The sequence below is a fragment of the Eumetopias jubatus genome, unplaced genomic scaffold (assembly GCF_037043125.1).
Source record: "Eumetopias jubatus isolate StellerSeaLion01/CBP00866 unplaced genomic scaffold, mEumJub1_p1.0 scaffold_1, whole genome shotgun sequence".
NCBI lineage: Eukaryota > Metazoa > Chordata > Mammalia > Carnivora > Otariidae > Eumetopias > Eumetopias jubatus.
The window spans coordinates 65,433,936-65,446,961 of NW_028274807.1; the positions used below are offsets into that span (position 1 = coordinate 65,433,936).

The 13,026-nt window shown below is 34.9% G+C and overlaps 1 protein-coding gene across 4 annotated transcripts in view; it reads left to right on the top strand.

The window, feature by feature from the left end:
• The window catches only part of STXBP5L (syntaxin binding protein 5L), a 402,589-nt gene that overhangs the window by 71,852 nt on the left and 317,711 nt on the right, over positions 1–13,026 (top strand). For all 4 annotated transcript variants that reach the window (XM_088028262.1, XM_088028202.1, XM_028110658.2 and 1 more), the window contains exon 2: positions 5,871–5,968. In XM_088028262.1, coding sequence (XP_087884388.1) covers positions 5,871–5,968 — 98 coding nt within the window. The remainder of the gene's footprint in view (positions 1–5,870; positions 5,969–13,026) is intronic.

The window sequence follows — 13,026 nt, forward strand, 5'->3', positions numbered from 1 at the left end:
GTTGTAGGTTTGTCCGTGGGTGCTCTATTCTGTTCCATTGATCTATGTGTCTATTTTTGTGCCACTACCATATTGTTTTGATTACTACGGCTTTGTAATGTAACTTGAAGTCTGGAATTGTGACGCCTACAGCTTTGCTTTTCTTTTTCAAGATTGCTTTGGATATTCAGGGTCTTTTATGGTTCCATAGAAATTTCAGGATGGTTTGTTTTAGTTCTGTGAAAAATGCTGTTGGTATTTTTATAAGGTTTCCATTAAATGTGTAAATTGCTTTGGGTACTATAGATATTTTAACAGTATTTGTTCTAATCCATGAGCATGGAATGTCTTTCCATTTCTTTGTGTCATCTTAAATTTCTTTCCTCAGTGTTTTATATTTTCAGGGTACATGTCTTTTACCTCTTTGGATAGGTTTATTCCTAGGTATCTATTATTTTTGGTGCAATTGTTGATGGGACTGATTTCTTAATTTCTCTTTCTGTGGCTTCATTATTGGTGTATCAAAATACAACAGATTTCTGCACATTGATTTTGTATCCTGCAATTTTACTGAATTCGTTTATCAGTTCTAGCAATTTTTTGGTAGAGTCTCTTGGGTTTTCTGTATAGAGTATCATGTCATCTGCAAATAGGAAAAGTTGTACTTCTTCCTTACCAATTTGGATGCCTTTTATTCCTTTTTGTTGTCTAATTACTGTGGCTAGGACTTCCAGTACTATGTTAAATTGGTGAGAGTGGGCATCCTTGCCTTATTCCTGACCTTAGGGGATAAGGTCAGTTTTTCCCCATTGAGAATGTTAGCTGTGAATTTTTCATATAAGGCCTTTATTATGTTGAGGTATGTTTCCAACAAACTTTCTTTGTTGAGGGTTTTTATCATGAATGGATGTTGTACTTTGTCAAATGCTTTTTCTTCATCTACTGAGAGGATCATATGGTTCTTATCCTTTCCCTTACTGATGTGATGTATGATATTGATTTGCAAATATTGAACCACACTTGCAACCCAGAAATAAATCGCACTTGATTATGGTGAATAATTCTTTTAAATTACCATTGGATTTAGTTTACTAGTATTTTATTGAGAATTTTTGCATCCATGTTCATCAGTGATATTGGCCTGGAGTTCTCTTTTTTAGTGGAGTCTTTATCTGCTTTGGTATTAGAGTAATGCTGGCTTCATAAAATGAATTTGGAAGTTTTCCTTCCTCTTCTATTTTTTTGAATAATTTGAGAAGAACAGGTATTAATTCTTCTTTAAATGTTTGGTAGAATTTGCCTGTGACGCATCTGGCCCTGAACTTCTATTTGTTTGGAGTTTTTTGATTATTGATTCAATTTATTTACTGGTTATCAGTCTGTTCAAATTTTCTATTTCTTCCTGTTTCAGTTTTGGTAGTTTATATGTTTCCAGGAATGTATCTATTTTTTCTTGGTTGTCCAAACTGTTGGCATATAGTTTGTCATAATATTCTCTTATAATTGTTTGCATTTCTGTGGTCCTGGTTATTATTTCTCCTCTCTCATTTGTGATTTTATTTGAGTCCCTCTTTTTATCTTGATAAGTCTGGCTAGAGGTTTAATAATTTTATTGATTTATTCAAAGAATGAGCTCCTGATATTGATCTGTTCTATTGTTTTTTCAAATTTCTATATCATTTATTTCCGCTCTAATCTTTATTATTTCCTTTCTTCTGCTGGTTTTGGGTTTTGTTTATTGTTCTTTTTCTAGCTCCTTAGGCATAAGATTAGGTTGTTTGAGATTTTTCTTGTTTAGGTAGGCAGTATTGCTATAAACTTCCTTCTATGGCCACTTTTGCTGCATCCCAAAGTTTTTGGATTGTTGTATTTTCATTTGTTTCCATTTACTTTTTAAATTTCTTCTTTTATTTCCTGGCTGGCCCATTCATTGTCTAGTAACATATTATTTAAACTCCATGTATTTGTGATCTTTCCAGATTTTTCTTGTGGCTGACTTCTAGTTTCATAGTGTTGTGGGCAGAAAGGATGCATGGTATGAATTCAATCTTCTTGAATTTGTTGAGGCTTGTTTTGTGGGCTAATATGTGATCTAGTCTGGAGAATGTCCTATGTGCACTTGGGAAGACTGTGTATTCTACTGTTTTAGGATGGAATGTACTGAATATATATGTTAAGTCCATCTGGTCCAGTGTGTCATTCAAAACCATTGTTTCCTTGTTGATCTTCTGCTTAGATGATCTGTAAGTGGGGTGTTAAAGTCCCCTACTATTATTGTATTATTATCAATGAGTTCCTTTATATGGTTGTTATTAACTGCCTTATGTATTTGGGTGGTCCTATTTTGGGTGCATAAATATTTACAATTGTTAGACCTTCTTGTTGATTTGTCCTCTTCATAATGATAGTGTCCTTTTTGTCTCTTTTCACAGACTTTGCTTTAAAGTCTATTTTTTCTAATATAAGTATTGGTATTCCAGTTTTCTTTTGACATCCATTTGCATGATAGATGTTTCTCCATCCCCTTAATTTCAATTTGCAGGTGTCTTTGGGTCTGAAAGGAGTCTCTTATTGGCAGCATATAGATGTGTCTTGTTTTTTTAATCCACTCTGTTACCCTCTGACTTTTGATTGGAGCATTTAGTCCGTTTACATTCAGAGTTATTATTGATAGTTATGTATTTATTATCATTTTATCATTTGTTTTGTGGTTGTTTCTAAGGATTTTCTTTGGTCCTTGTCTTTCTCTCTTTGATATTTTGCTGATTTTCTTTAGTGATATATTTGGATTACTTCCTCTTTATTTTTTGCACATTTATTTGTGGTTTTTGATACACAGTTACCATTAGGTTTGTATATAACCTCTTCTGCATATAGCAGTCTACATTAAGTTGATGGTCGTTTAAGTTTGAAGCCATTCTTTACTATTCTCCCCATGTTTTACATTTATGATGTTATATTTTCTATCTTTTTATTTTGTCAGTTTCTTGACTGATTTTTTACAGAAGTATTCATTTTTATGGCTTGTGTATTTCCTACCATTATACTGTCAGTTTTGTTGGGCTTTCCTTTCCACTCAGAGTCCCCTTTCATACTTCTTGCAGGGCTGGTTTAGTGGACATGAACTCCTTTAGTTTTTGTTTGTCTGGAAAACTCTTATTCTCTTCTGTTCTGAATGATAGCTTTGTAGTAGAGTATTCTTAGCTGTAGAGTTTTTCCCATTCAGCACTTTGAATATATCGTGCTACTCCCTTTTGGTTTGCAAAGTATCTGGTTAAAAATCTCCTGCTAGCCATATGGGTTTTCCCTTATACATTACTGCTTTCTTTCGCTGCTTTTAAATTTTTTTTATTTTTTTATTATTTTGCCACATTAATTACAATATATCTTGGTGTGGGCCTCCATTTTTTTTTTTGAGAGGAGAGAGAGAGAGAGAGAGAGAGAATGTCAAGGAGGGGCAGAGGGAGAGAGAGAATCCCAAGCAGGCTCCATGCCCAATGTGGAGCCTGACATGGGGCTCAATCTCACAACCCTGAGATTATGACCTGAGCTGAAATCAAGAGTTAGACACTTAACTAACTGTGGCATTTAGGCACCCCTGTGGGCCTCCTTTTTTGATTTTGTTGAGAGTTCTCAGTGATTCCTCTATCTGGACGTCTGTTTCCTTCCCCAGTTTAAGGAAGTTTTCAGCTATTATTTCTTCAAATAAATTTTCTGCCCCCTTTTTTCTCTCTTTTTGCTCTGAGACCCATAATATGAATGTTATTACTTTTGATGGAGTTATTGAATTCCGTAAGTCTCTTCTCATTTTGCATAATTCCTTTTTCTACCTTTTGTTCAACTTGATTACTTTCCATTACTCATGGGCATGGCATACTGCTAGCAGTTTAGGTAGTAAATGTCTGTGTATCCTGACTCCTCTAGATGGCCCTCTGTTTATGCTGGGGAACAGGAGAGGAAAATGGTGACTACCAGCTCCCTCTTTTTCAGAGAAGTTCCCAAACACACTCCAAAATCAGTATGAATAAATCTGTCTCCCATTAGCCCCTGGTGTTGTGTAAATTGCTGTTTTTATGCTTCCTGTCCATGTAAGCTGCTGTCCCTTTAATGGCAGTGACCCAGCTATCACTTGCCCTAGTGGCTAGCCCAGTGCTGAGTCGGCTGACTTTTAAAGCTCCAGGCTCCAAGTCCCATTAGTTATACAAACTCATGGAATTCAGCCCTTCTCATTTTCAAAGCCAAACATGAGAATTAGTCTTCCCCCTTTTATGCTCCGTGGTCCTAGGGTCCATTTCCCTGCCCTCTCTACACATGCTAGTTCCCTCCCTCCCGCAGGCAGCTTCCCCTGCCTTTTTGTCCTTCCTAAACTTTCAGATGCAGTTTGTTCTCTGTTTTTAGTTGTGGAGTTTGTTTTGCTTTTCTTCAGATTAAAGGGTTTATCTACTTGGATGTGGATGATATCTAGTTGTAAACATGGGATGGTGTGAGCTCAGTGTCCTCCTACCCTGCTATCTTCCAAAACTCCTTCTATGTGGGTCCTCTATTTCTTTGAAAAGTTATATTTCATGTTGAAATTAATTCCTGTATATTATTACATATTCTTATGTTAGTCTTGTCACCTTTATGATATTATCAACTCTTTATATTTTTCTTTTCTTTTTTCCCCATTGTATAACTATGAAAGCTTTCAAACACACAGAGGAGTTGAAAAAGTTATGAGTGTTCATATATGTATGTGTATACACACACACATACACATACATATTCACCCCCTAGATTTGACAATTATCATTTTGCTATATTTACTTTATAATATATGTCTATCCATCTATGAACCATAAAACTTACATGATGCATTTTGAATTAAGTTGCAGGTGTCAGTAGACTTTACCTTTTAAAACTTCAATATGCATATCTTTAACTAGAGTTCAATATTGTATATAATACTATTTTCTTATCTTTTTTTGACATTCAGTTTACACACAGAGAAATCATAAATTTTATCATACAATTTTACCAGTGTATACACTTGTGTAATCCAAACTTTATCCAAATATAGAATATTACCTTTACTAATAAACCCTTCCAGTGAGTTCTCCTCAAGTCAACCACTGCTCTGATTTTTTTTTCACCATAGGTTAGTTTTGCTTCTTCAAATTCTAATATAATTATACTATATGCACTGTTTTGGGTATTGCTTCTTTTATTTAGAATAACGTTTTTGAGAATCACCCATGTTGTTGCATCTGTCATTAGTGTTTATCTTTCAACTGGTGAGTGGTAATTTATTGTATGAGTATAGCACATTTTTGGTTTTGATTCTCCTGTTGGACAGTTGGACTGTTTTTAGATTGTTACGTATAAAGCTATTAGGGGCAGACTTACACAAATTGTTATGTGGCCATATGCTATTTTCTGGGATACATACATAGGAGTGAAATTTATAGGTCATAGGACAGATAGTTTTATAGAACATTGCAAGACAATTTTCCAAAGTGTTTGTGTCATTTTAATACTCCTACCAACATTTGGTAGTAGTTATTTATTTATTTAACTTTTAAAACTTTTTTTTAAAAGATTTTATTTATTTATTTGACAGAGAGAGACACAGCGAGAGAGGGAACACAAGCAAGGGGAGTGGGAAAGGGAAAAGCAGGCTTCCTGCTGAGCAGGGAGCCTGATGCAGGCCTCGATCCCAGGACCCTGGGATCATGATCCCAGCTGAAGGCAGACACTTAATGACTGAGCCACCCAGGAGCCACAGTAGTTATATTTTTAATAAAAAATAATTATTTTAGTCATTATGGTAGTTGGACAATGGTATCTTGTGATTTGAATTTTATTAATTTTTATTTCCTTGATGACTGTTTTTACTATCTGCTCTCTTTCAGACAGTTCGGCATGGTTTTCCTTATCAGCCCACAGCATTAGCCTTTGATCCAGTTCAGAAAATCTTGGCTATTGGGACAAGAACAGGTGCTATACGAATGTATCCTTAATTTTTGTTTTATTATTTGTTACATTAATACCAATTACATTTCCTTAAATATTCAGGTAAGTGGAATATGACCAAATAAAGTTGGTTTCTTCAAAATGAGTAATGATTGTGAAAGCCCACATTATCTAGCTTATTGCCATATTTTTAATGTCTGTGAGACAACTATTGATGTCCTTTTCTTTAATTCCTTTGGATAAATACCTAGAAGTGGAATTGCTGAATCATATGGAAGTTCTAGTTTTAATTCTTTGAGGAAATTCCTTACTGTTTTCCATAGTGGCTCTACTAATTTACAGTTCCTCCAACAGTGTACAAGGGTTCCCTTTTCTCCATACCCTCACTAACACTTGTTATTTCGTGTCTTTTTGGTAATAGCCATTCTAACAGGTATGAGGGGATATCTCATTGTGGTTCCGATTTGCATTTCTCTGAAAATTAGTGATGCCTAGCAACTTTTCATGTACCAGTTAGCCATCTGTAGGTCTTTTTTTGAAAAATGTCTATTCAGATCCTCTGCCCATTTTTTAATGTAATTGTTTTTTATTTTGCTATTGAGTTGTATGAGTTCCTTATATATTTTGGGTATTGACCCCTTACCAGATATGTAATTTGTAAATATTTTCTCCCATTTATTTTGTTGATGGTTTCCTTTGTTGTACAGAAGATTTTTAGTTTGATGTAGTCCTACTTGTTTATTTTTGCTTTTGGTATCATCCAAAAATCATTGCCAAGACCAATATCTAGGAGCTTACTGCCTTTATTTTTTTCTAGGAGTTTTATGGTTTCAGGTCTTATATTTCAAGTCTTTAATCAATTTTGAGGTAATTTTTATGTGTACTGTAAGATAGTGGGCCAGTTTTCTTTTGCATGTGGCTGTCCAGTTTTCCTGGCACAACTTATTGAAGAGAATGTCTTTTCCTCATTAAATAGTCTTGGCTGTCTTATCAAATATTAGTTGACCATGTATGCATGGGTTTATTTCTGGGCTCTTGGTTGTGTTCCATTGTTCTATGTATCTATTTTTATGCCAATACCATAATGTTTTGAATATTGTAACTTTGTAATATAGTCTGGAATCAGGAAGCATGATGCCTCTAGCTTTGTTCTCTTTTTTCTCAAGATTACTTTGGCTATTCAATGTCTTTTGTGGTTTTACACATATTTTAGGATTGTTCTATTTCTGTAAAGGATGCCATTGGAATTTTTATAGAGATTGCATTGAATCTGTATATTGATTTGGATAGAATGGATATTTTAATAGTATTAATTCTTTCAATCCTTGAGCATGGAATATCTTTTCATTCATTTATAACTTCTTCAATTTCTTTCATCAATATCTTATAGTTTTTAGTGTCCAGGTCTTTCACTTTCTTGGTTAAATTTATTCCTAGGTACTTTATTCTTTTTGATGCAGTTGTAAATGGGATTGTTTTCTTAATTTCTCGCTCTGATAATTCATAATTATATATAGAAATGCAACTGATTTTTGTATATCAATTTTGTAGGATCATTTTCTTCTCCATCTACTATGTCAATCTACTTTGTTTAACTGGTATATGAAGGTAATTTACTATAAGGTAATTATATGTTAGGGCTTTTAATTCTGCCATTTTACTTCTTTGTTTTCTGCTTGCTTCCTCTGTTTCTTGTACCTATATCTTTTTTCCTATTTTCCTATGGGTTATTTTGAAATTTTTAATAATTTATTTTTTTAAATTTTTTTAAAGATTTTATTTATTTATTCATGAGAGAGAGAGTGAGAGAGGCAGAGGGAGAAGCAGGCTCCCAAGGAGCAGGGAGCCCGATGCGGGACTCGACCCCAGGATCCTGGGATCATGTCCTGAGCTGAAGGCAGATGCTTAACCATCTGAGCCACCCAGGCACCCGAAATTTTTAATAATTTAATCTTGATTTATTTATATTGTTTTTGAGTATATTGCTTTGTAGAGTTTTCTCAGTGGTTGCTCTAGATATTACAATAAACATACATCAATTATCACAGTCTACTGTTATCAACATTTTTTTCACTTTGAGGAAAACCGAAACCTTCCTTCCATTTAGATCCCTGTACCCTGTCTACTTTTAAAGTACAATTATCTTATGTATTTCCTGTAAATGCTTCGAGCAGCACCACATCAGATGGTGCTATCATTTTTGATTCAGGCATCAAATGTGACTTAAGAAACTCATAAGAAGTAGGATAATCTATTATATTTACCCAAATTTTTACCTATTCCTGTTATTTCCTTTCTGAAGCTCCAAGACTTTTTCCAGGGTTTTTAAGGTGAAAATATGTGTTGTTGATTTGAGAACTCTCATTTCCTTCTGGTTAGAGCACTTTCTTTAGACTTTTTTAAAGGGTAGATTTGTTAGAAACAAATTGTCTTAGTTTTTCTTCATCCAAGAATGTGTTTATTCTTCATTCCTCAAGGATATTATTTTTGCTGTATGTACACAGTTGACAGTTACTTTCTTTTATTACTTGAAAAATGTTGTACCATTTTCTTCTGGCCTCTGTGGTTTCAGATGAGAAATTACTGTCATTCAAATTCATGTTCATTTATAATACTTTGGCTGCTTTCCAGAGCTTTTCCCCTTAGTTTTCAGAAGCTTAATTATGATATTTCTCAACATGGATTTTTCTGGGTTTATCTTATTTGGTGTTTGCTCCACTTTCTTAATCTGTAGGTTTATGTGTTTCATCAAATTTAGAAGTTTTCAGCCATTATTTTTTATAATAGTTTTTCAACCCCACTGTCTTTGTACTCTCCCTGTGGGACTCCAATTATATCAATGTTATATCTTTTGTTCTTGTCCCACAGACCCCTGACATGTTTATTGTGTTTCCCCACTTCAGTCTCTTTTCCCTCTGTTGTTCAGATCAGGTAAATTTTATTGATCTCTTCCCAAGTTTACTGATTTTATCCTTGTCATCTCCACTCTGCTACTGAGCTTATCCATTTTTCTTGGTTATTATATTTTTCAGTTCATTTCTTATAATTTCTATTTGCTCATCTTTATTTTTCATTTGTTTTAAGAAGATTCGTAATTGATTATTAAAGGATTTTTTGTGATGGCTGTTGAAAACCTTTTTCAGATAATTACAACATCTAATTCATTTTGATGTTGGCATGTATTGATTATCTTTTCTCATTCAAATGGCATTATCTTGGTTCTTAGTATGGTGAGTGATTTTCAATTGGATCCTGGATATTTTGGATATTATATTATGAAACTTGGATGCTATTAATCATTTCATTTTTTACCAGTTAAGTCCCCCTATTGAGGTGTAGCTTGAGGGCCAGGTGAGTGTGTATATTCAAGTTTTGTGGTGGGCCCTGTCAATACACCCTCCCCAGCAAAAGTGGGTACTGACTTACCCACCTCATTTTCTGATGTGTGGGAATGGAAGTTCATCTTCCTACAGGGCCCCAGTGACATCAGGAGGGATAGGAAGCATGGAATCAACCACTCTTCCTTGCACCACCTTGTTCCAACTCATTGATGTGAGTAGAGGTTCAGCTCCTCAGCTCCTAGTAGGATGCTCTGACACAATATGGGTGCTGACTAGCCCTGATTTGCCCACCTTATTCAATCTTATTGCTGTCAGGTGGATGTGAGTATTCAACTTTCCAATGACCACCCTGCTGACATGGAGAGCTAGGAGAGTATGTTGAGGCCTAATGTGTGTGTGAATCCCTACCTTGTACCATCTCATTAAATCTTGTCCCTGAACTCCACTGATGCTACCTTGGCAGGAGAATTAGAACACCTTTCTTTTTTTTTTTTATACTAGGAAGGGAATGTAAGATCAGGTGCTCATTCAGACTAATACTATCCCATCAGATTGGATTACTCCCACCTGCCTCCAAGAGTCTGGAGATGGCAGATTAGCATTCTCCTTAGTGCACTAATACCACCTGACAGTGGAACAGAGTGCTACCTGCTTCTGCCAGGCAGGGGATGGGTGATTAACTCCCTGTCTGTGCCCTTAAACACTACCTGCAGAGAGAACTGGAGTGTGCTCTCTGCAGGATGGGGGCTGGATAAGGTGGAAGATCAGTTCCCCAGTCAACCCTGTTAAACTGTGTTGAGTCAGGAAGAGGAGAGTTTTTTTCTTTGTTGTTTGCTCGATTAGGGTCAATGATGCCAAAATTTGTTTTTAGGCCATCCTATCTTCTCAGTCCTTTGACTGGGAAAACAGCCTTTTCTTGGAGTTTTTGTTTCTGTTTTTTTGTTTGTACCAGTTGATGGTTCTGGGTTGGAGACTTCTACAGTGCATTGTCCAGGATACATAAGACACAATAAGGAAACCCAAGGAATTCACTGCTGCGTCATTCCTCAAGTCCTGAATTGCTTTGTCATTCCTCCTTCTTTCTACCTTTCAGATTCTTCCTATGTTTGTTTGTAATGTTATATCCAGGGATTTGTTGTTGTTGTTGTAAGAGGCAGAAACTGGGAGGAATGGAGCTACTTCACAGATTTGGAATTCTCCACCCCCAAATTTTAATATGTTGTGTTTTCCTTTCATTATGTTTAAAATATTTTCTAATTTCTGTTTGATTTCTTTTCTTGACCTATGGATTATTTATGTGTTATTTAGTTTCCAAATATTAGATGTTTTTCTAGAGGTCTGTTACTGATTTCTAATTTAATTCCATTGTGGTCAGAGAATATACTCTGTATAACGTGAATCCTTTTAAATTAATTCAAGTTTGTTTTATAGCCCTGTCTGTGGTCTGTCCTGATAAATGTTAAAAGTGTATTTGAAATGAATATGTATGCTATTGTCATTGGTTGGATTGATGTGTAAATATAATTTAGGGAAAATTGATTGATAATGTGTTTAAGGTCTGTATTTGTACTGATTTTCTCTTTATTACGATCTATTTCTTCTATTAGTGAAAGTTTACAACATAATTGTAAACTGATCTGTTTGTCCTTGCAGTTCTATCAGTTTTGTTTCATTTCATGTATTGTGAAGCTTTATTATTAGCTGTATGAACATTTAGGAGTGTTAAGTCCTCTTGATGAGTTAACTCTTAACATGAATTGACCTTTGGTAATATTCTCTAATCTGAATTTTACTTTGATATGGATGTAGCCACTGAAGCTTTCTTTTGATTAGTCTTAACATGGTATATCTTTTTCCATCTCTTTTATTTAACCTATTTGTGTCTTCATGCTTCAGATGTGTTTGTAAGGCAGCATAGAATTGGGTGGGTTTTTTTTGTCTATTTGACAATTTCTGTCCTTTAAACTTATAATTTTAAAATTTATTTTTATGTTAAAAAGAGATTCACATTTTGAAATAAGATTATTTGGGGTATTTTGATGTTGAATTGCCAAATTCTTTATATATTTAGGATATTAACTCCTTGTTAGGCATATCATTTGCAAATATCCTCTCCCATTCCATAGGTTACCTTTTTGTTTTGTTGATGGCTTCTTTCACTGTGCAAAAACTTTTTATTTTGGTGTAGTACCTATGTTTATTTTTGTGTTTGTTTCCCTTGCCTCAGGAGACATATCTAGAAAAATGTTTCTACAGGTGATGTGAAAGAAATTACTCTCTATGTTTTCTTTTAGGAGTTTTATGGTTTCAGGTCTCACATTTAGGTCTTTAATCCCTTTAAGTTTATTTTTGTGTATGGTGTAAATAGTTTAGTTTCATTCTTTTGCATGTAGCTGTCCAGTTCTCCCAACGTTATTTGTTGAAGAGACTGTTTTTCCTCAGTGTATATTCTTGCTGCCTTTGGTGTAAGTTAATATGACTATATAAGCATGGGTTTATTTCTGGGCTCTCTATTCTGTCACATTAATTTATGTTTCTGTATTTGTACTGGTACCATATGGATTTGATTACTACAGCTCTGTAGTATATCTTGATATCTAATATAACACTGCATGTAATTATACCTCAATAAAAAATAGTTAAAAATAGATTCATGATTTAATTGGTGTAAAGTGCTGTGGCAAGTGGAACCTGCCCCAGTTTGTTTTGGAATTGGGTATTTGTTGCATTTGCTCTGGGCTGGGAGGAACTGTGACCTGCAGGAGATGGTCTCTAAAGGAGGCTCTTTCTAATTGTTTGGGAGACTCCTTCCACAGGTTGGGAGGGGGAGTTTTGGGACCCTGAAAAATTTGTACTGGAATGTCATGGCAGCCTTTCTCCATGGGGGGTGTGTGGGTGCTGTAACTGCAATGCAAATGCATTATAATGAGCCTAGGGTTCATGGGGCAGAGGTAGAAGAGGAGAGCACATATTCTGCACCTGTGGCTCTTGATCTGTCAGTCCCAAGGTCTTGGAAGCCCCAAGATCAGGCTATTGTACCCTTTGGCCTTTAATATGTAGCTTATTTATCACTGTCCTCACCTCCAGCTCCTGTCTCTATCATTCCCTTCATGGATTTGGGACTCTGCTCCCAATGTTCCTTTCACTGCTCATGTCTAGCTTCTACCTAAGAGAATCATAGTATGTGACTCTCATCTGGCTTTTTTCACTCAGTGTAATGTCTTTTAGATTCATCATAGTTATATGTGCATTAAAAGGTAATTCCTTTTTACGGTGGAGGAGTAGTCTTCTGTTGTATGGATATATTACATTTTGTTAATCCATCCACCTGTTGAATGATACTTGGATTGGGAGCTTTTAGGTACCATAAATAAATCTTCTTTTTTTCCCCATTGATTTATTTTATTTCATTTAATCTCCTTCTACATATGGATTAACATTTTAGTCAGTTTGAACATTAATGTATAATTTTGTGGAAATATAACTTTCCATTTGTATGTAAGTCTGATGAGTGGGATTTCTGGGTCATGTGGTATGTTTAAATTTATGTGAAACTGAAATCATTTTCCAGAGATGTATCATTTTGAATTTCTACCAGAAGTATGAATTGTAGTTGCTCCACAGCTTTGTCAGCACTTGGTATTTTCAATATTTTAAAAATTTAACTATTCTAATAGGTATAGTAGTATTGCAATGTGGTTTTAATTTCCATTTCCTAACAACCACCTATTCATGACATCCTTGTCCTTTTTGT